This window comes from Tasmannia lanceolata, unplaced genomic scaffold (genome assembly GCF_043159265.1).
Source record: "Tasmannia lanceolata isolate RefF3 unplaced genomic scaffold, GAP_Taslan_0.1 ptg000024l, whole genome shotgun sequence".
Taxonomy (NCBI): domain Eukaryota; kingdom Viridiplantae; phylum Streptophyta; class Magnoliopsida; order Canellales; family Winteraceae; genus Tasmannia; species Tasmannia lanceolata.
Genome location: NW_027518701.1, coordinates 12,803,640 through 12,828,456, shown reverse-complemented (window position 1 = coordinate 12,828,456; position 24,817 = coordinate 12,803,640). Strand labels below are relative to the sequence as shown.

Sequence of the window (24,817 nt, the reverse complement as noted above, 5' to 3'; positions counted from 1 at the left end):
TCATTACGTGTGACACTTCTGCTTAGATATTTTGTGTGCTTCTGCAATTGTAACCCAAATATTATACCAAGTTGTGCTAACTTACTAAAAAAGAGGCTTCAACAAATATTTTGGCCATCTGTACAATTAATGGCTTCTGTTTGACAGCCTTTTTTTTTCTTCCCTGTCGATAGCAGACTAAAAAAATATTGATAGAAATGGGTGATTGCTTTTCTACTCAAGGAAATAAGTGAATGAGGCAGTGGTATATCTCTACATTCATCATTCCTTCTCTTCTTATCACTGTGCTGCAATCATATGGTGTTTCTTATTAGTTTCTTAATTCCAGCTATCTGTAATTTTAACTATTGGGATTTTGCAAAATGGTATCCATATGCTAAATATGTAGTTATTGTATCCATATCTATATTTTATTGCCATTGTATTCATCAATTCTTTCATGTACTTCCCTGTTTCTAAAAGTAGTTAATGTTGGTTTATGTTGTACATAATAGGGTTGAATAATCATTTTATTCATTTATATCCTTTTGTAATATGTGCACACTGAAAAGGGTGTTTGTTTAATTTCCATTGATGGTAACTTAAGATAACTTAATTTTCCCCAAAATCATGAAACCGATCGATGAAGACTCGAACATAACCACCTCGCTTTTGGAGATGAGGGAGACTTTACTCGATGTCTTGACTCAATCTGACGGTTCCCTTGAGTGATGTAAAGCAAGACTTGTTGCAAAAGGATTCACACAGTAAAAGGGATTGGATTTTGAAGAAAGCTTTAGTCCTCTTGTTCGGCATGAAAGCATTCGATTAGTTCAACTCAAAAGATAAAGAAGTATCGTTAACTTCTTCATGCTCATTTCAAGTTCGAAGCACCATTTGTACAAATAAGAATCCTCACGAGCCATGTTTGCATTTGATGAGCCTGACCAGTAGCAGCAAACGGGTCATGTCTGTGCTGTGACCTTATGAACGGTGTCAGAATGAGCCTGCAGTCTTCCTCCTTAATTTCCATTGATGGTAACTTAAGATAACTTAATTCCCGCCAAATCATGAAGTCTTCCTCCTCCTCTCTCTCTCTCTCTCTCTCTCTCTCTCTCTCTCTCTCTCTCTCTCTCTCTCTCTCTCTCTCTCTTATTTGATCAAGAATAAAGGAGTCATGACATCTACGACCAGATCTAGTAGATAAAACCGATCCACGAGGTGTAATCCAGCCATATAGACATATCTCTTTCTGTTTGGTAAGAAACTTTAGATCTCTGTTGATCGTATTCTATGATATTCTTGGGTGATTTCTTTGATTTAAATCACGTTTGGAGGATTCTTCCAAAGGATTTGATGGAAATAAATCACATAACGTGGTCATTCTATAGACTTGTTTATCATATCAAATACCCTTACTAGATACATTTTTTATTAATTAATTTTATAAAGGGAAATGATATATTTGCCCCTAATTTTTTACTTGGAACACTCCACAGTTTATTACACACTTTTTTTATCGGCTGCTGATAGTTTTGGAATTATAAGAGCCTTTAATAGTTCAACGATTGAAGAGTAAAGTATGAAAATGAAGGAGTTCCTTTTAAAACAAGGGACTGAAGAAATCATTCCCCATTACCAATATATAACCAATAAATTACTGGCATAACATTTTGGTTTTTTGCAACTTATGGATTCAAAAGCTTGTAGCCATGAGAAAAGCAATAGCTGGAACAGAGTTTTGTATCACTGAGAGTTGATGTAATCAGTAGTGCAAAAGAGAAGAAGAAGACATGAGAGCTAAAGAGGTGGGAGAGTGGAGAGAAATATTCTTGGGCGAAAAGCATGAGGATATAAGTGAGATCATTTGCTATATGTTAACACATTTTTATTGAAAATGACCAAGATGCCCTTATGAGGGTAAACAATGAAAAACAAAGAATTAAGAATAACTAGTGAACTAACCAAATGTGCATGGTCATATTACAAGCCGTTACAATACATTACAAGACTTCCCCTCGATGTAGGCCATATAGATTTGACATGCTCAGCTTGATACATGTATCCCTAAGAAGAGTAGCCCCTACAACCTTCGTAAAGATATCAATAAGTTGCATTCAACTCGTAGTTGTAAGGCAATTTGCCTTTTCACCCTGCAGTCTGGGATTTCTTTTACTAAAATATAGCATATTTCTCTCCAAACTTACATAAAGGTCATTTTATATTGCTTGTTACATCAATATGATGTCAAATTGAGTTGTATACACCCCATTGTTGTAACAACACTGAATCATTCTTCTTTACCTTGTAAGAGGGATGTTAGCTTATTTGTATAAAGACTTCGTATAAGGAGTGTGGTTACTGTATTTTTGTTGTCCTGTGACATATTTAGAACTTCTTTATGTTCTTCACGTGATATTATTTTGTAAGAATGATTTTAAATTTCCACCGGTGTTGGAACTGATTTTCTTCATGTATGCTATTTAACTTTATAATTCCTTTGTGCAGTCCCCAGAGCATTGGAGCAAGGTGCCTCATCAACTGGGCATGTTCCAACTCCTGTAATCCGTATAGGTCTTCCGGTTGATACCAATTTGGAAACATCGTTTCGTGACACTTACCAAGTGCCACCTCGTCCACTGCATATGGGATGCCAACAGAATTTTCCTGGAGAGACTAGTGGCAGCAAGGTGGATGATCCAGCTCTTGGACGCCAACAAAAATTTCCTGGTGAGACTAGTGGCAGCAAGGTTGATCCAACTCTTGGACGCCAACAGAATTTTCCAGGCGAGACTAGTGGTAGCAAGGTTGATGATCCAGCTCTTGGGCATGAACAGAATTTTCCTGGCGAGACTAGTGGCAGCAAGGTTGATGATCCAGCTCTTGGACGCCAACAAAATTTTCCTGGCGAGACTAGTGGGAGCAAGGTTGATGAGCCAGCTCAGGAAGCAGATTCTCAGCCCACTGGAGAGACAGTAAGTGGGATGAAATCTTTAAAGGAATTCCTGGAGGAGGAGGGCTGGACAAAGAGCGAGGCAGGTTCTTCTTCTGTTGCTGGAACTTCAAAGTTGCCTGAGATTGAACCTGAAAAGTTGGAGCAACCAATAAATGAGGAGGATGTTTGCCCTACATGTCTTGAAGGTATTTTCGTCGTTTCCAATGCTTAGAGCACTTCATGGGCTTTAATTTCATTATGATTATTGGCAATGGACATTATTTATTGAAGTTTTTGTGTTAGCTAAATGCAGAATGTTGTACATTTTTCTCTCTTTGGTTACTTCGTTTAACTTTTTTGCACGAACACCTTAAAATCTCACTATCCAATTATGTGTCTTTTGTTAATTAAACATGGAGGGAGAGAAATTAACTAACTAGATTGGTAATTAGTTCTCATTTAAGGGCATGTTTGTTTATCTCCCAGACAAAATGCCATTTAATTCTAATGGGATTTCCCCTCCATTTCAGAATATTTTAAAAGAGAGATTAGTGTAATATTATTTTCAAAGTAGATTTATTATAATAACAATTTTGAAAATAAAGTAACATCATAGACTGAAATCACTATCATCATTAGGTGTCTTGCCTATAGACTGAGAAGTATGCACCTATGTTTTTGGTACTCTGTTAACCACCTAGTTTCTAATTTTCTGTTTTCAGCAAAGTTTTATTTGCACAGTCATCCTTCATTTTATATGCTTTGTTAGTTGCAACGTGTTCCATACCGAACACCACAGAAGTTAATTGGCAGTGATATTTTCTGCTCCTTGGGTGTACATCATGTCTAGTATCAAGTCTTTAGCATGATCCTTCTGACTTGTTAGGATTGTTGATATTTTTGGTTGGTTTGAAAAGTCTTATTTTTTAACCAATTAGCATCTAAGATCACTCTTTGAGTATACTCTGAGTATGTTAAGTTCACTTTACGTGTTGTGTTAAGATATTTTTGAAAAATTGAAGTACTGTATCACTCTTTTTGTCCACATCTATTTTTCATCTGGTCATGGCTATTAATAGCATTTCTATCTACTAACCAATTAGTGATAAATGTTGTGTATTCCTGCAGAATATACTGAGGATAAGCCAAGAATTACCGCTAGATGTGGTCATCATTTTCACCATGCATGCATTCTTGCTTGGAAGAAGAAAAGTGAGACCTGCCCCATTTGTGATCAGGTACACTTCACAAATCATTTTATAGTCATTAGGTGACAACATGATACTGACATTAAAGGGTGTCGGCTATCAGTTCCTTGCATAACTCTTACCTCTAACTCTTAGTATTAGTTTTCTTAAAATTCTTAAAGGGTGGCGTCTATTAGTTCCTAGTTGACTTGAAAATTGGGATTACTTGATCAAGTTTTAAGTTCAGAAAGCTTGCATATTCTTAATTTTTTTCAGTACTTCGTCTTATTCTTCAAGCACTTATGGTCTAGGTCTTTCAGGTCATGAAAAACATATCCCCTTCTGCGTGATTTAAGTTTTGATAAAAGTGTGTAGAGTCTTGCTAATAAGTTCTTATCCTGCTCCTTTTTCGCATTCTCATCCTATTTCATTTTTTGATGGGAAATCCTTCTTCACAGAAAATGCTTTATCTTTGTGCAGGAAATGGTATTCAACCATCCTTCACAAATGGGAGACTCTTGAAGAAAAAAAATATGGGATTTGGCCAATCAATGGATGTACATAGATGGACAGTTTCTTTGGTAGCTCATGACAGCAAAAATCAGCTATGTCATATTGTTTTCTTGGAAGCTCTTGTCTCTGATTGTTTGTGTCTTTGTGGGCTCAGTCCTTTGTATACGCAGAAAGGAAATAAGTTTGAGGAACTAAAAATTTAACCAGAAATCTTTGATCCTCAGTGCTTTTCTATGACTTCAAGAGGTGAAAAAATCCAGTTGCGTGGACAATGACAGAAATAGATGCAAACCAGGGATGATGCAAAGAATTGTTCATTTGTATATGATTGTTTGTCGAATCTGAAATTGTAGAAAGAAAATTTTTTCTTTGTACAATTTTTTTGGTGAACAGGGATGATGCAAAGAATTGTTTGTCGAATCTGAAATTGTATATGATTTTTTTTGTGGGATGCATTTGATCAGTTATATGAATGCCACAATATCATAATAAAAGTTTCTTGTGTTTCTTGTGGGCCATTTATGTCCCATTCTCCCATTCTATTGAATTTAAGACTTGCTGACACACGTCTTGGAGCTCCGTAGCAGCCCTCCTATTATTCCAATTATTCAACAATTTATTAAGGCTACTGATATTGGCTTGTTCACGTACCATGCTTTGACAATTGCACAAACTCAGCTTGTTTTTCTCAGTCACGATATCAGGTGGAGGGCAGAGAGCTAAAATAGAGAGTCGGATGAGCAAAAGTGAGCTAAATATCAGGAAAAAAATCCTAGTAAAAGTAGCTCTTTATTTTTCCTGATTTATTCCCATTCCTATGATCTTCTCCCTCATTTTTAGCCTCTTCTCAGGATCCCCTTATTCCCCCGATCCTCGCCAAGTCTCTCTTTCTGGCTCGCACCCTTTTTCTCAGTTACGATTGCATAACCGAAAATTCCATGAATTTATTTTTCATCATTTCCAAACATGCTTTATGTCTTCTACAAAATGACGAAAATAACCTTAGGTGCACATGGAAATATCAGGAGACTTTGTCCAGAAGAACCATGACACAAGAGAAGCAGACAGAAGACTCTATCTAGGATTGGTCGCATTGATATGAGAGGCCTACCCAATCTTTGAGCCAATAGCTAACTCACCTGTCGAAACCCTTATACAGAAAGGAGAAACTTAGGTGTTAATGCACTTTTACTATTGATTGAATGCTGCTAAATATTCTGCCAATGGACCTTACCATTGAGATATAGAACAACACTGAGATTTAGAACAGGTTGCAGAGCAAGTTTTCATAGGGCGAAGATCAAAAGATGTCAAACCATAGGATCAAAAGAAGTCTTTGAGTCCATATAAAAGCATTGCAACAAGCATAAAATCCATTTTTTTCTCTAAAATATTACTTTGAGTGCTCCTTAGAGTTTCCTAAATGATGTAGAGGTGAATATCAGTGGGGAGTTTGAGGGCGCAAAGAATCAAAAGGGAGAAAATAAAGAGCCTTGGAGCACTCCCAAAACATTCAAAGAGAGCCTTGGAGCACTTAGCTGGCCATTCTTTCCACCTCATCACATGGTCATGAGTTGTCACTCATTAAGGCTTTGAAGCACACATATAAATAGCTGTTTGCTGTAATTTTTTTTATTGGTTCTGAATTTTGTATATCTTTTGGATAAGTTTTGGAGTTTTGGAGAGCTGATGGTTGAAAGGTCCCAGTTTAAGTAACCTTCAACTCATCTTGGATCTATCCTTTATCTTGTTGAATGCAAGATACTGTTCTCTTTGAAAAGATTTCTGTCCAATTTTAAAGTTACGGTTGCATTTGAGATCTCTCATCTACGCCCATAGAGCTAATTATTAAAATAATTCTTATACCTTTTTGCTCAATTTTGTTTAGAAGAAACCAAAATCTATTCTTAAAATCACGTTCATTAGCTAGAACATCAGTGCGAATCTAGTTCATATTTCTTCCTCCAAAGAAATTCAATCTTTAGTTTCATTTTATTGTTGCACAATAGGACAACCTCTGTTCTCTTTAGTCCATATTAACTACTAAGTCAAATCCAAATTAGATCTAAATCGAATGTTGTGATCCGAATAAAATCGTAAATTACATAGTTTGGTTCATATTTGAACTGAGATGAGCCATGAAACAATGGTATTTCAGATATGATCAGAATTCGAATTGGATCTCGGATCCTACCCTGCCAATTCAATTGAGAATTGCACCATTACCGCAATCTAAAATCTCCTGACTTTCATATGCAACAAACATGCAACTTTTTCAATTTGTAGTTCTGTTATATTAACCAAAATTAGAACTGAACTCTAATGCTTGCTTCATTGTCAAAGTATTCAAGTTCTATTTGTATCAGCTGTAAATTTTGGTTCAAATTCAACTAATCGTGATCTAGAATAGGTTCATTTGGAATTATTTTAAAATGTGAAACACATACATTACAGTTCAGATCTGTTGAATATGAGCAGAAAGTAGTTCGGATCTACCAGCCAACAATCATTTCAGTTCAAATCTAAATTATAAACATGAACTAAAATTCGTGGAAAGCTTCTCGTCGAAGGCAAGATAGAATTCCAAGCTCCATTCAAAGTAGTTCAAAAGTGCAAAACTGCTGATCAAGTTATTACAACTAATTTCCTGTATCCTGTTTTTGTTTTCTCGACTTGTAATTTGTAGTCACTTCGGTTTAAACTCACAGGAGCAATCTTAGTGTGCTAATGGATTCCTAATCTATTCTGCACAACGGAACTGAAATACTTAGAATTTGGATGCTAGATATTCATTCAAATCGAGGGGTGAGTAGTTTCCATAGTTTTTTTTATCAGATTCTGAGACAAACTGGGTGCAAATTGAGAATCAATTTATAGATGTAGTTCTTAATTTCTAAATCAGGTCGAAAGTTAAGAGTTTTGGATAGTTTGTTCACGCCGCTTGAGAGTTTTGGATAGTTTGTTCTCAGCTGTAAATTGTGGTTCAAATTAAACTAATCGTGGTCTAGAAAGGGTTCAATTTGGAAATATTACAAAACTGTGAAACACATATATTACAGTTCAGATCTGTTGAATGTGAGCAGAAAGTAGTTCGGATCTACCAGCCAACAATCATTTCAGTTCAAATCTAAATTATAAGCACGAACTAAAATTCATTGAAATCTTCTCGTCGAAGGCAATATAGAATTCCAAGCTCCATTCAAAGTGATTGCGTAGTTCAAAAGTACAAAACTGCTGATCAAGCTATTACAACTAATTTCCTATGTCCTGTTTTAGTTTGCTCGACTTGTAATTTGCAGTCACTTCGGTTTAAACTCACAAGAGCAATCTTAGTGTGCTACTGGATTCCTAATCTATTCAGCACAGCGGAACTGAAATACTTAGAATTTGGATGCTAGATATTCGTTCAAATCGAGGGCTGAGTAGTTTCCATAGTTTTTTTTATCAGATTTTGGTACAAACTGGGTGCAAATTGAGAATCAATTTAGATGTTGTTCTTAATTTCTAGATCAGGCCGAAAGTTAAGAGTTTTGGATAGTTTGTTCTACGCCTCTTGACTGAACTGAATCTATGTCCATTCTGCCTGGATTGAACTATGAGCAGTTGTGTTTTCTTCAATTCCATATCCAACGAAGATTTGTTAGCTACATTTCAATATTAATCTGAGATGATAGTAGCATGTAAATATATTAAAGACCTTTTCAAAATTACCCTGCTGATTGAATATAGAGCAATAAGTATCATTGTGGTTTTAAGTGAAAAATTCAGTTCTAACCTGAACTGATACAGATCCTTGTGAATCTTGTGTTTGACCTCTAGTTCTTATGAATAACATTCAGATCCAAGTTACATCTATTCTAAAGAGAAATATGAATCACGAAAATTTATCACTTCATTTCAGTTCTTTGCTCGTGGGATTTTGTGGAACAATTTAAGTAAACTATTTAGAAGTTCAGTTCAGAGCTACTTTGAAATTTTGGTTCCAGTTTCCTAAACTTTGCTCATCTGAAGTTGAGAACTTGTATTGAGGAACTTGAGTCAATTCAAGCCTTTACACTAGAATTGGTATCGAAGCATACCATATCTGAGCTGCCCTGTCAATCCAAAACTGAGTTTGATTTTCGTTGCCTGCTCTACATTAGATATGGTATCAAAGGATACCATATCAGAGCTTCCTCGTCAATCCAGAACTGAGTTTGATTTCCGCAGCCTGTTATACATCAGACTTGTTATCAGTGCATACCATATCCGAGCTGCCCTACCAATCCAAAACTGAGTTTGATTTCCCTTGCCCGCTCTTCTATTGAAAAGGTTTTCACCCCAGGCAAACTCGCTACACCCAGCGGAACTAGAAATCACGTAGAAATTAAATTTCTCGTCGATTTTGCCCGTTAACTAAGGATCCTAGGGTCTAGATGATCTGATAGTGATTCAAATAAATACATAGAGTAGAGTACATTAGACTTGTTATCAGTGCATACCACATCCGAGCTGTCCTACCAATCCGAAACTGAGTTTGATTTCCCTTGCCTGCTCTTCTATTGAAAGGGTTTTCACCCAAGGCAAACTCGCAATGCCCAACAGAACTAGAAATCACATAGAAATTAAATTTCTCGTCGATTTTGCCCGTTACTAAGGATCCTAGGCTCTAGATGATCTAATGGTGATTCAAATAAATATAGAGTAGAGAAATACCCCACTTACACCAGCAACAAAATCTTTTGCTTGATCTACTCCTTGAACGGCCACGATTGTTCCAAACGCCGCGGACCTAGAAGTTGAACCAATGGATTCCTTCAAATTGCGCGAAGGGATGTAGAAGAACTTTTCTTCAAATATTGGCGCTGATCAAATCAGAACCATAGAGTGGGAATTCGATAATTCACCATGGACCTTTTTTGTTTAGTTCTTGAAAAGAGAAGTAGAAAAGAGAATAAAGCAAGAGAGAGAGAGATGAGTTTTCTAGCACATAAAATCACTCCAAATGTCCCTATTTGTGCTTACATATTGTGTTTTAATTTTCCGTTTTAGTTTCCTAAAATTTCTCCTTAAAACTAGCTTTTTAGGAAACTATTCTTTAGCTCTTTTAAATAAAGGAAACTAACATTGTGCAAATCTCTACACATTAGAAAGTATTGGGCGTCTTCCTTCTTTTGCAAAGTCATCTCCTAAAAATCTCCACTAGAGTCTCCAATATTCTCTCTCCACTTTAAATATCAACTTTTCCTACTTTATCTCCAACGAGATATGGAATAGGATTTGTTTTAATTTTAAAATCCTCTCAAAATAAGAAAGCGTGTATCCCTTTAGGTGGATACGTTTTTGCATGTGAGACCACCCCAATGCAAAACCCAAAACATTTTTCCACTTTCCAACTTCAAAACAATTTTGAATTTTAAAAAGAGTCCATGATTTTTTAAACCACAAAATCTTTGAGGATTTTATCTTTGGGTTTTATTTATACACAAAATCAGCCCAATAATGAGGTGGACAAAATTCCATGGGTCCCTCCCAAATTTGTCCTTTATGTATTTATAGACCTGGCAAACGGGTGGGTTGGGCCGGGTCAACCCGCGGGTGATGCGGGTGTGGGTCACACGGGTCGGGTCAAGAGATGACCCGCATTTTTGCGGGTCAGAATTTTGGTGACCCGCGCGGCCCGTGGGTGGGCCGGGTCAACCCGCGGGTCACCCGCAAATATAATATGGGATTGTAATTCTCATGATTTGACCGAGTTTTTCCAGTAATTGTCATAACTCTCTACATGTTTTGTTAGTATTTTTCTCGTAATTTTATAACTTCATAACCATTTATACGTAATTTTTCATTTCAAACTTTATAAACCCAGTTATTTTACTTTTGTTTTGTAATGATTACTTTTTTTTTTCTTTTACTTTTACTTTTGCTAGAAACCTTCGCCATGTGCGCATCTCTGCACAGAGTATTACCACCTATGAAAAAATAAAAGAAAAACGAAATGTTATCAACACTACTGAGGGCACTCTCACTTTATTAAAAGTATGGTATGGCCCACACCATCGGATGATCCAAACCGTCCATTAGATGGGCCATAGCCTAAATAGGTTATGCTCCAAAAATCATTTCCATAGGATGATCAAGTGCTGATAACATTCTCCAAGAAATTCTTAAAAATTACGGTAAAAATGCAGGTGCCCGCGGGTTGACCCGACCCGGCCCGTGTTTTTGTAGGTTGGGTCAACCCGCGGGTTAAATTTGACGGGTCACTAAAAGTCAGACCCGTACCCGCAAATTTGCGAGTGGGTCGGGTCGACCCGCGGGCACGGGTTGCGGGCACGGGTTACTTTTGCCAGGTCTATGTATTTACTCTTTGATTTTGTAATTAAATAAAACTTGTCATTTAGTTCTCCAATTAAATAAACTAATTTTCCTCCCATCCAATGGGATAAAAGCTATATCCATATTTTTCATAATTCCCAAAGTACCCCTTAGTTAACTTTTAACTAATCAGGTATTTCAAATTTGTCCTATGGTGTATATACACCAAAAGATCGACGCATATATTTTCCCTCGCATCATATGCAATGAAACTAGTCCGTCCGTGCAATCTAGTAAATGCAAAACACTTATCCAAAAGGATATAAATGGGTCATTCAAGTTGTGAGTGGGATCGTCGCAGGGATCCGCTAGTCAATCCTGCAGAACCCAATGAAGGGCCCAACTGCGATCTTGCTCTGTAGTTAAAACTACAATCGCATTGGATTAGTGGCCTCCATCGAGAAGTCAACCTGAAAATGATTGTTAAATCATCATACCCCTAATCACATCTAATATGTGCAAGTCCTTTCTCCTTACCACATCTACTGAGTTGGGTCCTACAGGGGGTGGACTTATACTACGCCTTGGGCCCACTCATGGTATACCTTCTAGTCAAGCAGTTAGGGCCAACAAATGTATTTGCAAAATTGTTTAAAAACATGCAGCTGTTCCGTAAAATATTTTATAAATCATTTATCAAATCCACCTAACCAGGCTATTGTATAGGCTTAATGCTCTGACCGAAACTGTAGATGATATCCAAAAAATAGGGGCAGAAATTCCATGTAGGGTATCCCTATTAGCCTCATGGGTTTGTCCAAGACTCCAGTACTACCCTCAGGTGACTCATAGGGACCACTGTTAGATAGACCAAGAATCTAGACTGGTCCCACAGACCAATATTACACCTAAGGTCTAAGGAAATGTAAAGGGTCCTATCTAGACTTGTCCATGTGCTATTCTAGTGTGATCCTGTTCAATGCGTGATCCCATCGTCACACCTACTTTTTTTGCTTAGGGTCCACTACCCAAGTGACTAAGAAAAGCCACTCCACGACATGTTCATGTAGGCAGGACCAGTGCTGGTTGTGTACTAGAGGATGTTAGAAAGGTTGAAAAACCCCGAGCAAAATCGCTACACGTAGCGGAAGAATAAACCGTGTAGAACAAATATTTTGCTCCAACCCAAGATTCCTTGGGAAAATTGATTTGATTGTGATTTAATGAACACAATATAAATACCTTTAGTTGCTATAGAAAAGAACACGTCCGCTTGATCTACTCCTCGAAAATCTGCCGGCGATCTAATCGACGAGAAACCGCAACTTGAATTAATGGATTCCTTTTGTGGCGCAAAGGAACTTGTGTAGAACTCTTTGTTCACTTTATAATCTGATCTAAATCAGATTATAATATGAGAATGTATGTTTAGATCAATGGAGCTTAGTTGGATGATTATCTTTGACCTTCAAAAGACAAAACTAGTTTATAGAATTGAAGGAGAAGAAGAGAAAGACTTTGGGGGTGTCTCTACCAATTTCTAGCACATGAAATTATGGGTGAGATCTTAAAAAACTCCAGCACATTGTCTTGTATCTATAGAGTTTTCAATTGCCATTTGCACAATCTAAAGTTTCTAGAGAAATCCAAAAAACTAAGGAAACTAGTCAAAATTGGAAGCACCAATTTGGAAACTAGCCACCCCACGTAGGAAACCCACATGGGGGGCCCAAGGGGGGGCGTCACTTGCTGCTCAGCAACCTTGGGTTGCCTCATGTGGTTTCCTTGTTTTCAGTTTTGTTTGGTCAATTGTTTCCTTCTCTCTCTCTCTCTCTCTCTCTCTCTTTCGAATTTCACCATATGTGTTGCTTTAATTTGTCAAAACAAATCAAGTAATAATATTTCAAATATTATATGAAATTCAAATTGATAATGGCACACCACATGGGGCGTGTGGACATGGGTCCCACCCAAATTTGTCCCATGTGGGTCCACTTATCCAATTCAAATTCCCATTGCATTCTTTATTTAATTCCCAATTAAATTATTGCAATCCAATCCTATCCAATAGGATTAAAGCTCCAATATGATTTAAGATATTCCCAAAATACCCTTATGATTAATACTTAACCATTTGGGTATTCCCAATGTATCCCAAGTGCATATACATTGTATACATTGTGTACATTATTTCAATGCATCCAATGCCATGAAACTAGTTCGTGTGAGTAACTAAATAAATGTGGGACCTCTATCTAATAGAATATAATAGGTCAATCGAGTAGTGAGTGGGGTCGTAGCAGGGATTTAACGATAGATCCTGTAGAGCGCACAAGTGGGCCCCACTGCGATTATTGCTCCGTAGCTAATGCTACAATCGCATTGAGTCAGTGGCCTCCATCGAGACGTAACCCTGAAGAAAACCGTCAAATCATCATATCCCTGATCACATCAAATGTGCAAGTCCTTTCTGCAAATCCACATCTACTGAGTTGAGTCCTATTGGGAGTGGACATTAACTACCCCCTAGGCTCACTCATGGTATACGTTTTAGTCAAGCAGTGTCGGCCCGCAAATACATTTGCTAAAAACCATTTCAAAAGAAAACTTATTTTGTGAAATCCTTTTGATAAACATTTTATCAAATCCACCTGGCCAGATATTTTTCTAGGCCTACTACTTTGACCAAAATCGTAGATGTTATCCTATTAAATAGGCAAAGAATTCCATGTCGGTATCAATATTGACCTTGAAGGTTTGTCCAATACTCTAGTACTACCCTCTGGTTACTCCAATAAGAACCACGGTTATATAGACAAAAAATGAGAGACTTGCCAACATACCAGTATGACCCCTCCGGTCAAAGGACATGTGAAGGGTCCTGTCTAGTAGAATAGCTCAACTGTCTCGTGTCCACAAGCTATTCTAATGTGATCATGTTAAGTACGCAATCTCATTGTCGTACCCATTTTATCTTGCCTCGGGTCCACTACCCAAGTGATTGAGACAAGTCACTCTACATCTCATGAATGTAGGCAAGATAGATGTAAGTTGTATACACAACCCCAATTAGGAACTACTAAGGTCTGCAAAGAACCAAAATCCATATCTCCTTGCTCCCTAGAATCTGTGAATCCATGAGCATGGATTTCCTACTTTGCTACTGAAATCCCAATAGGCAACCCAAGAGGGGGCGGGGGGTGAATTGGATAATTAAAATTTTTGCCCTAATCAAGTGTAATGTTAAAACAATTTTAACGATTAGCAATTATAAGTTTAATTAGGATTTTGAAAAGCATTATAAGTTTAAATCTAACCCTTGTTCAAATGATTATAAGCATAAAGAAAGGTTAGATATTACCAAACAACCAAAGGAGGCAAGGAGGAGAGCAAGGAGACCACACAAAGATTTATAGTGGTTCGGTCACAAACGAACCTACTCCACTACCCAAGTACTTGGTCTTTCCTTGGGATTTTTCTTCACTATGATGGACCTCTTCAAATGCCGAGTCCCAAGCTTTACAAGGTACACCGCCTCCAAGGGAACAAACTCTCTCACAAAAACGCCACCAAGAAGATCACCCCTCTTCACAAACTGCCTCCAAGGGAATCACTTCTTTTCACGAACCGCCTCCAAGGAGATTAACCCTTTTCGTAAACCGCCTCCAAGGGAATCTCTCCTCTTCGCGAACCGGATTTACTTTTGTTGTTGGGCCGAATCGTAGACCCCGATTACAATGAGAATGGAAGAAGATAAAGCTTACTCAATGTCTCTTGATAGGCTAATACAGACAATCAAAAGCTCACAATCTCCAAAATATTACATCAATAAAGCCCTATGGAGATCTTCTTCAAGTATGGAAATGCAAGTTCAAAGCTCTTAAAGAGAAATAATGGATTTTGAAGGTCAAAGCTCAAATAAGGTTTTCAATAAGTCCAAAAGTCTTTGAATCCATGATAGAACCTTATATTTATAGTCCATTATGATTTATACCATTTGGGGGTAATTTGGGCAAGAGAAGATCACAAACGGATAGAAAAAGCAACTAGCCGTTAAGCCCCAACGGCTAGTTTTTCGCGCAGTCCAGGTCGACCGGGGTCGGGCGGGAGGGCGTCTGGAATTTAAAAAAATCGTAAATTTAGTGCCCCGGGTCGACCGGGGTGAGGAGGTCGACTGGGCCGGTCGACCGAGGCTGCAAAAATAGTTTTTTATCGTGATCTTTTAAACTTCGTATCTCACTCGTTTCTTATCGGATTTTGATGCTCTTATACTTGATTTGAATGGAAATGATGAGATCTATCTGTTAAAAATATTTTTAAAAATATTTGAAAATGTTTTGGACCCATTAAATCAGGTTTAAGCTGTTGTTTTCGTAATTCAAGTGCTAATGTCATTTCTTTTCATTTGTAAACTTTGGTTGGTACTTGGGCTTTGGTTCCTTGAGCTATGGACTTTTGTTTTACTTAGTTTAGGTCCTTTGAAAATAGTTTTTCATGAGATACATGTAGGTTTCAAGGTTGGTTTTGAAAGAGATTTGAAAAACACTTTGGAATGCAAAACCACTTGAAGGAGATCTCCATTACAATCTAAAAATGTAAAACTACTTAGCACCTTGATCGTATTGGCTTCAAAGGTCTTCCATGGGCTTTTATCTTGTAAGTGAACACTTGAGAATGCTTTGGTACACGTGAATTCCTCTTCTTCAATCATCTTCACTTTGAATGCTTGAGATAGTTACCAACAGTTGTTCATCTTCAAGGTCCTCTTGGCATTGTGCAAGGCATGCTTGTGGGATCTTTAAGTTGAGCTCTATAGTTAGAAATCTTCCAAGAATGATACCTCCAATGTGTGCAAGCTCTCTTAGTTCCTTTGCGCATGTTGATCCTCAAGCCATGTGTTGTGTTGTGTTGTGTTGTATTGTGTAATGGCGATATGACATGTGAAGTTCCTGTTTAAGGCACAATACTCCAAGGCAACACCTTAGTTTATAAAGACTAATCAATTTAGGTTAGTTAGTAAAAAAACAATAAGAAAAAGGTGATTAGTTGAACCCATTGGAACCCTTGGACTAATAATCTCCTCCTTTTTTATGATGGCAAACCAAATTGATTATGAGGAAGGTACCAAAATAGATTGACAAATAATATCAAAGAGATATAAAATGAAGTGTAATACTCCCCCTCACTATATGCACAAGTGTAAATCATCAATATAAAGCATGTAGCGCATATAAACATGGACTTCCTAATCAATTCCAAAATTCTCCCCCTTTTGGCAGCAGCAAAAAGGGAGGTTTTAACAATACAAAATTAAATTGTAATGCCAAGCAATGCAATAATCACTCATTCTACCTACTTATCATGTTTATAAGATGCTCAAAGTGAAAAATTCATGATAGGAGTGAAGTGATATAAGAAACTAAAGTGATCACCCATTTTTTTCTTGTAAGGCAAGTAAAAATATGCAATTTAATCACAATCAAAGGGTGATTTCTAGCATGGACATTCTAAATACAACCTGAAGGAGCCTATGAGCATAAATATTTTAACATTTAAGCACTCCTAATGTTTATCATAGAGTTTTAACAAGTATAGTGCAAGACAAGCAGTTTTTTTTTTTTTTTTTATATTCGATCTAGAAGATTTTCATGTTAAACACAACTAATGAGGCAATGGATATTGTGAGCATATCATTATGGTCCATATAAACAAGAAGATGAGACACTTTGGCTCTCCCCCTACATATTTGTCATTGGCCTTTGGTAAAACCTATAAGACAAGGCATGACAATGCAAAATGGCTAATGATATGACAGTGAGTGCATAACCAATAGATCTTATCATGGAGAATGATGTACTTAGCTTCAAAAGCACATGATAAGAGTGTGCAATTCATAGGAGATGAGATAATTCTTTCATTATAGGATCCTATGAAAGAGAATTCTAGACGATCTTCAAGATGAAGCTCTAGAATATGATACTTATCATTGGCATAGATAGTAACATATGAGTCTATCTAAGATAAGTCTAAATCCTAAGAGGATGTGACACTGATGCTCAGGCTATGGGCTTCTGTCATAAATAAGAGATGGTCTCAAAATGAAAGCATAAGACAAGTTCCAACTTAAACACAAATGGAGCAATGGGGCTCCAAATGAGTGTACTTATCATATGTAATGTAATATACATATCAAACAACATATGATAAGACAAAAAGAGGACATATATTGCATATATAGCTCCACCTTTGTTAGAGACTCATACAAAATATGAATCCAAAGGGCTGTCCAACACAGAGTCACCAAGGGTTTGTGAAGTGATTAGTTGAAAAAACAACCCTTGGGCTACAATTACATGTTTGCTAAGGATACTCAAATGATATCAAATGAGTCGGTGAGACATCCTAGCAACACATGCTCCCTTGAATAAATGCATACATATAAGTATATACATATACAACAAGTTTAATCACATAAAACTGGTCAAGGCTTAGATGTTGGCATATAGCCAAATGATTAGATGTTTTAATTAAGATAATGGTACCGTTCCTTCAAAAGAAGGCATGAGCACCTATTGAATAGCTTTTAACCTTGAGGTTTAACATCTTTGCCTTCCAGCTAATATCAATCAAGGGGTGATATCACATATATAGAGTGCTATATTTTCATCAATTGAACTACAAACCTAGGAAAGTGAATTCGATCATCTAAGCATGCTATCCTAGGATAAGCAACTCTATCCTATTGTGAAGATAACTAGTTCTTTTAAAATTTCCTACAAGAGGCATACTAATTTTTTTTAAGGGAATGTTTGTTTTCAGTTTCATTTTCTTATCCCTTATTAAGATGTTCCATGTGTTTTGATGGGTTTAAATTTGATTCAATGATTAAGCATGATTGCCAAAACACATTTCATTTCAATTTTTATCTTTTAAAGCCAATTATATACATATTTCAATTATTAGCACACGTTTGGCTTTTTAGGCATAATCTCATGATCTTAATGATGTTCAACTTACAATAAGGTCATGAGATACAAGTTTGAGTGTATGATGGAATGTTTTCAAATGACTCAAACTTATAGTGATCTAGCTTGTGAGACTTTCCTATGATATACATAGATCACGTGTATAGGCATAGTGTGGGTGTATATAGATCACCTTAAATCTCATCCCTCTCATTAAGTGGATTTTAATAGTTGTCTCATTTAATGATTCCACTTTAGTTTGAAGTTCACATGTTCAGAATATTTCAAGTTCAATCATTTTGTGAACTTATCAACGTCATATAGATGATAAATTACACAAACATCATATAAACTCCATAGTGATCACGTGTTTCAATGTGCACACTTTGAGATTTTATCTTGATTTTTATTTTTCTAGTGCACATAGGTTTAGTGTGAAGGGTTTAAGATAATTAGAATTTCTTAACACTTCCTCTAATCAAATTTCACTTGTTCGAGGGTTTTATGTTATTTTTAAACTTATTTCAAAAACAAGTGATATACATGTCATAAATGAGTGATCATATTGAAGCTTATAAATATGACTAGTTCAATGATATTCATATACATGTCATATGAATCTCTCATATTGAACCAAGTTTCATAATCCCTTACAAGGTGTAAGATTTTGAGTTAAAGGGGATTACATCAAAAGCCAAGGATATTCATGAGTGTAATGAATGATAAACACCTTGGACTAATGAATCAACTTATAAATTTCTTAGGATATTAACAATTATTTTGGAAATTCACTAAGTTTTTTGTTTTGACTCAATCTTGTTGATTTAGAGAAGTCTAAGATTTGATTTACAATGATTTTGATTATACATGCATTTTTTTTTATTTTCTATCATTTCTTTTATGTTTGCTAGAGTGACATTATCAATATATAAGTCTAGCAATAGCAAGATAAAACTTAGGGACCTAGCTTGAAACAACCTAAGCTGTTCCTATAGGTCAATTTTGGTACTAAGTGTATGAGAAAGCTTCAAGTGAGGTACCAAACACTTAGACCAATGAACATGATCATACCATTATAAGTGAAATGTAGTTTATTGTGCATAGTAACATGAGCTTATAGAGATCAACATAATATATCATGATATTAATGGCACGAATACTTAAATATAGATACATATAGATGAATCAAGATAAGTATATGTGTATCTATAATACATTTTCAAGTGATATAACTTTTAAGTGCAAGTATAGACTAGATACAAGATGTGAGGTAGCTAGTGAACTTTTTCAATAAATATGACAATTAAGTGCACATGAGATACGAAGCATTGACCAACTTCTAATGCATGTATCTTCTTGATGTTCTTCAAAGGATTTTTCAATATAAGCACAAACAACTAGATGCAAAGAGATCAATCTTCTTCGAAAGTATATCATCTAGCATACAAAAGTACAAAAGATATAACCATTCATGCGCAAAGTGACTAGATACAATATTTTACATCATAATCAAATGCAAAGTATCTAGTAGTATATAAAAATGATATAACATTGAAGCACAAACCCTAAATCTACTATACAATCATGATTAAGATTCAAGTGAGGGGTTTTGGAAGCCATATCATCTTGGTTCCAACCAAATTTGTGTTATGTGATGTGTCTTTTATTCTCCACACAAATTTGTTTGATTTTACAAATCTAAACCTACATTTAGACTTGTAATGTCCAAGTCTACCACAATAATTTCATGATCCATAAGAGTAGGTAGATGAACAACAATATGAACTACAAGAAATTTTATGATTGGAAACAAGTTTAACATTTTCTTGTAGGGTGTTATTTTCCAATAAAAGTTTTTCTTTTTCTAGTTTTATCTCTTCTACTTTATCTTGCAAATAGTTTATTTGATGAGATGTTCTAGATCTTAGTTCTACTGCTTCTTCACTTAACATTTTATATTTTTCAAAAAGTTCATTGTTTGTCTTTTTCAATTTTTTATTTTCTTCAAATAGATTTTCTTCTTTGGTTAGAAGTGTGTCAAATTCATTTTTCAATCTTTTCATTTCCTTTTTTAGTTCAGTACTTTTAGAAACTTGTTCCATTAGGCTATCATGCATCTTTTCACAAGTGTCAAATAATTTCTCATAAGACATATTTCTTATTTCAATATCATCATCATATAGTGTAGTGCATTGGTTGAAAGATACACATTTTCAATATTTGTTTTCAATTGAATCCCATATTTCTTTAGCATTTTTAGATGATGAAATAGTGGCAAACATGTAAGGTGGCAATGAGCAACACAACAGTATCATTGTTCTGGAATTCAAATAAAATATTTTTCTTTCATAATCACTAATTGCTTTAGATTTAGAGTTTAGCACAAAATCATTTTTAATTATCTTCAATATGTTATTATCTAGACCCTTTAGGTAGGACTTCATATGGCTCGACCAAGATCCATAGCCGGTACCATCAAAGAAAGGGAGTCTAGATGCCATTAGGTTGCCAAATAGATCTTTCTCTTGAAGGTTTTTAATAGAAAGCCTGTATAAGAGCCTTATCTCTGATACCAATTGAAATTCCAATAGGCAACCCAAGAGGGGGGGTGAATTGGGTAATTAAAATTTTTGCCCTAATTAAGTGTAATGTTAAAACAATTTTAACGATTAGCAATTATAAGTTTAATTAAGATTTTGTAAAGCATTATAAGTTTAAATCTAACCCTTGTTCAAATGATTATAAGCATAAAGAAAGGTTAGATATTACCAAACACCCAAAGGAGGCAAGGAGGAGAGCAAGGAGACCACATAAAGATTTATAGTGGCTCGGTTACAAATGGACCTCTTCAAATGCCGAGTCCCAAGCTTTACAAGGTACATTGCCTCCAAGGGAACAAGCCCTCTCGCAAAAATGCCTCCAAGAAGATCAACCCTCTTTGCAAACCGCCTCCAAGGGAATTACTTCTCTTCGTGAACCACCTCCAAGGAGATTAATCTTCTTCGCAAACCACCTCCAAGGGATCTCTCCTCTTCGCGAATTGGATTCACTTTTGTTGTTGGGCCGAATCACAGACCCCAATTACAATGAGAATGGAAGAAGATAAAGCTCATTCAATGCCTCTTGATAGGCTAATACAAACAATCCCTCCAAAATATTACACCAATAAAGCCCTATGGAGATCTTCTTCAAGTATGAAAATGCAACTTCAAATCTCTTGAAGAGAAACAATGGATTTTGAAGGTTAAAGCTCAAATAAGATTTTCAATAAGTCCAAAAGTCTTTGAATCCATGATAAAACCTTATATTTATAGTCCATAATGATTTATGACCGTTTGCGGGTAATTTGGGCAAGAGAAGATCACAAACGGATAAAAAAAACAACTAGCCGTTAAGCCCCAACGACTAGTTTCTCGCGCAGTCCCGGTCGCTCGGTCGCTCATGGAAGGGTGTCTGGAATTTTAAAAAACGGCAAATTTAGTGCTCCGGTCGATTGCGGCTGGAAAAATAGTTTTTTGCCGCGATCTTTTAAAATTCATATCTCACTCGTTTCTTAACGAATTTTGACGCTCTTATACTTGATTTGAATAGAAACGATGAGATCTATCTGCTAAATATATTTTTAAAAATATTTGAAATTTTTTTGGACCCATTAAATCAGGTTTAAGCTGTTGTTTTCATAATTCAAGTGCTAATGTCATTTCTTTTCATTTGTAAACGTTGGTTGCCACTTGGGCTTTGGTTCCTTGAGCTCTGGATTTTTGTTTTACTAAGTTTAGGACCTTTGAAAATAGTTTTCTATGAAATACATATACGTTTTAAGGTTGGTTTTGAAAGAGGTTTGAAAAACACTTTGGAATGCAAAACCATTTGAAGGAGATCTCCAATACAATCTAAAAATGTAAAACTACTTAGCACCTTGATCGTATTGGCTTCAACGGTCTTACTTGGGCTTTTGGCTTGTAAGTGAACACTTGAGAAAGCTTTGGGACATGTGACTTCCTCTTCTTCAATGATTTTCACTTTGAATGCTTGAGATAGTCACCAACACTTGTTCATCTTCAAGCTCCTCTTGGCATTGTGCAAGGCATGCTTGTGGGATGTTTAAGTTGAGCTCTATGCTTGAAAATCTTCTAAGAATGATCGCTCCAATGTGTGCAAGCTCTCTTATTTCCTTTCCGCATGTTGATCCTCAAGCCATGTGTTATGTTGTATTGTGTAATGAGATATGACATGTGAAGTTCCTGTTTAAGGCACAATACTCCAAGGCAACACATTAGTCCATAACAACTAATTAATTCAGGTTTGCTAGCATCAAAATAACAAGGAAAAGATGATTAGTTGAACCCACGGAAACCCGTGGGCTAACAGCTACCTAAGGACAAATATGTGTCAATAACAAGTAACATATCACATATATTTAACTTTTAGTACCCATAAATTATCATGAAAAGAAACTTTTATTGATTAACATGCGAAATATACTGGGTTTTAGGGTACTTACTCTAACAGTTTCCCACTTGCCCACAAAGCCAGTTATGCATATATCTCAGACTCATCCCCTCAATATGCCTGTCAAACACCTTTTGACTAAGAGGCTTGGTAAAAGGGTCTGCCACGTTATCCGCTGAAGCAACGTTTGCAATAGCCACATCCCTTATGTCAATGATCTCCCGTGTCACATGATTCTTTCTAACTACATGCTTGGACGTTTGATGAGAGCTCAATTTCTTTGCTTGAGCAATCGCTTCGCTGTTATCACAATACAGCGTAGTGGGTCTCTCAACAGAGGGTACGACTCCAAGGTCATCCAAAACCTTTTGAAGTCATACTGCATCCTCGCTACGTCACTCACAACGATGTACTCAGCCTTAGTCATAGAATCTCCTGTGGTGTCTTGCTTGCAACTTCTCCATGACACTGCCCCATTTGCTAAGATGAACACAAAACCCGATGATGATTTCATGTCATCAACGTCAGACTGAAAGTCTACGTCGGTAAAACCAGAAATGATTAACTCTTCTACACCGTAAACTAAACAATAATGTTTAGTTCTCCTAAGATACCTAAGATACCTAAAAATATGTTTAATTTTTGTCCAATTCTTTATACCTAGGTCCGACCGATATTTGCTAACCACACTTACAGAGTGTCAGATATCTCGTCTTGTACATAACATAGCATACATAAGACTTCCCACAACAGAAGCATCGGGAATGTTGTTCATAACCTGCTTATCCTCAGGTGTCTTGGGAGACATCTTCTTGGATAGCCTGATTCCATGCCTGAAAGGAACTAATCCTTTGAATCTGCCATGCTGTACCTCGCCAATATCTTATCTATGTAAGTTTCTTTTGATACCCCAAGCTCCCTATTCTTATGGTCCCTAAACAAATTAAGTCCTAGAATGTATGAAGCTTCTCCCAGATCTTTCATAGCAAACGTGCTCGAAAGCCACAACTTTGTACTTGACATCATTCCTACATCATTCCCAATGAGTAGGATGTCATCTACATAAAGAACCAAGAATGTTACCGCGCTCTCACTTACCTTCTTGTAAACACAAGCCTCATCCACGTTTTGACAGAAGTCAAACTCTTTGGCTGCTTGATCAAAACGAAGGTTCCAACTACGGGAAGCTTTCTTCAATCCATAAATGGACAATTGCAATTTGTATACTCTTTGACTACCCTCTCCAGCTGCCTCAAAACCCTCCGGCTGGACCATATAAATATCTTCCTGAATGTTTCCATTCAAGAAGGCGGTTTTTACGTCCATCTGCCAGAATTCGTAATCATAGTGCGCAGAGATGGCTAGTAAATTCCTAATGGACTTTAGCATGGCTACTGGTGAGAATGTTTCTTCATAGTCAAGACTAGCCTTTTGACTATAATCCTTCGCCACTAGCCTAGCCGTCTCCACCTTTCCATCAGGGCCCTTCTTCCACTTGAAGATCCATTTGAATCCAATGGGTTTAATACCATCAGGTGGATCAACTAGAGTCCATACCTTGTTGGAATACATAGAGTCCATTTCGGATTTCCTAGCGTCCATTCATTTTCCCGCATCGATGTCTAACATCGCCTCTTTGTAGTTAAGGGTATCTGTATCTTTTGTATTCACTTCACCCAAGTAGACAAGTCTATCGGGTTGTGTGACCTCCCTACTACTACGTCAGAGTGTTGGAATAGGTTTAGTGGGTACTTGTTCAACTTGCTTATATCTCTCTATTGGATTTTCGAGTTGCTCTTCTAAGGTAATCATATCCTTTCCGCTCGCATCTTGAAAGAACTCTTCTTCTATGAATGCGGCATTCCGGCTTACAAAATAGTTTTGCTCACCAGGGTTAGGATATTGTAGGTCCCGTCCGGAGGTTGTCCCCTTCCGTGACCCACGAGGGTGTGTAACGATAGCGCCTTTGTCCATTGATTTTGAATTTGATTGCTTGTCTTGTAAAGTTGAGATGAAAATCCTAACTTTATGAATGAAGCCAAGACTAGAGTCACCACCTAGGTTAGGGCCTAGGACCTATGATTAACTCTGTATGTTTTGTCTACGATTTTGAGTTGGGTAAGTTACCTGGTTAGAAGAAGGGAAGGTGTTAGGCACCCTTCTTGCTCGACGAAAAGTCGGTCTTCCCCTTTTAAAAGCTTTAATGGTCTAAATTCTAACTAAAGAAGACAAATGAGTATTTTATTTCAGCTAACCTAAGGGATTCTAATGATTTGGCCGTTCACATTTTAGACTAATGCGGGCCAAGAGTACATCATACATGCAACTACGTGCCTATTTTTTTATGTTTTATGAGATTGATGAGATTTAATTTGAGTTGATTAAATTAAGTGAATAATGCTACATGCTCCTAAGACTATTGTAATGGTCCTATGTTGCACTTTTAGTATATTTCTGAACTTTGGATTCCAAGAATTCTATTTTGGGGG

General features: G+C 36.6%; 1 protein-coding gene across 1 annotated transcript; it reads left to right on the top strand.

The window, feature by feature from the left end:
- The first annotated feature begins 1,772 nt into the window (after positions 1–1,772).
- On the top strand, positions 1,773–4,623 carry LOC143857045 (uncharacterized). Its single transcript, XM_077367316.1, has 4 exons — positions 1,773–1,836; positions 2,488–3,120; positions 4,043–4,152; positions 4,582–4,623. Exons 1-4 carry the CDS (start codon positions 1,773–1,775, stop codon positions 4,621–4,623), a joined length of 849 nt encoding a protein of 282 aa, XP_077223431.1.
- The last annotated feature ends 20,194 nt before the right edge of the window (positions 4,624–24,817 follow it).

Coding starts and splice junctions, on each gene's coding strand:
- LOC143857045 (XM_077367316.1), top strand. CDS start 1,773: ATGAGAGCTAAAGAGGTGGGAGAGTGGAGAGAAATATTCTTGGGCGAA. Junction 1,837..2,487: donor CGAAAAGCATGAGGATATAA/GTGAGATCATTT, acceptor TCCTTTGTGCAG/TCCCCAGAGCATTGGAGCAA. Junction 3,121..4,042: donor TTGCCCTACATGTCTTGAAG/GTATTTTCGTCG, acceptor GTATTCCTGCAG/AATATACTGAGGATAAGCCA.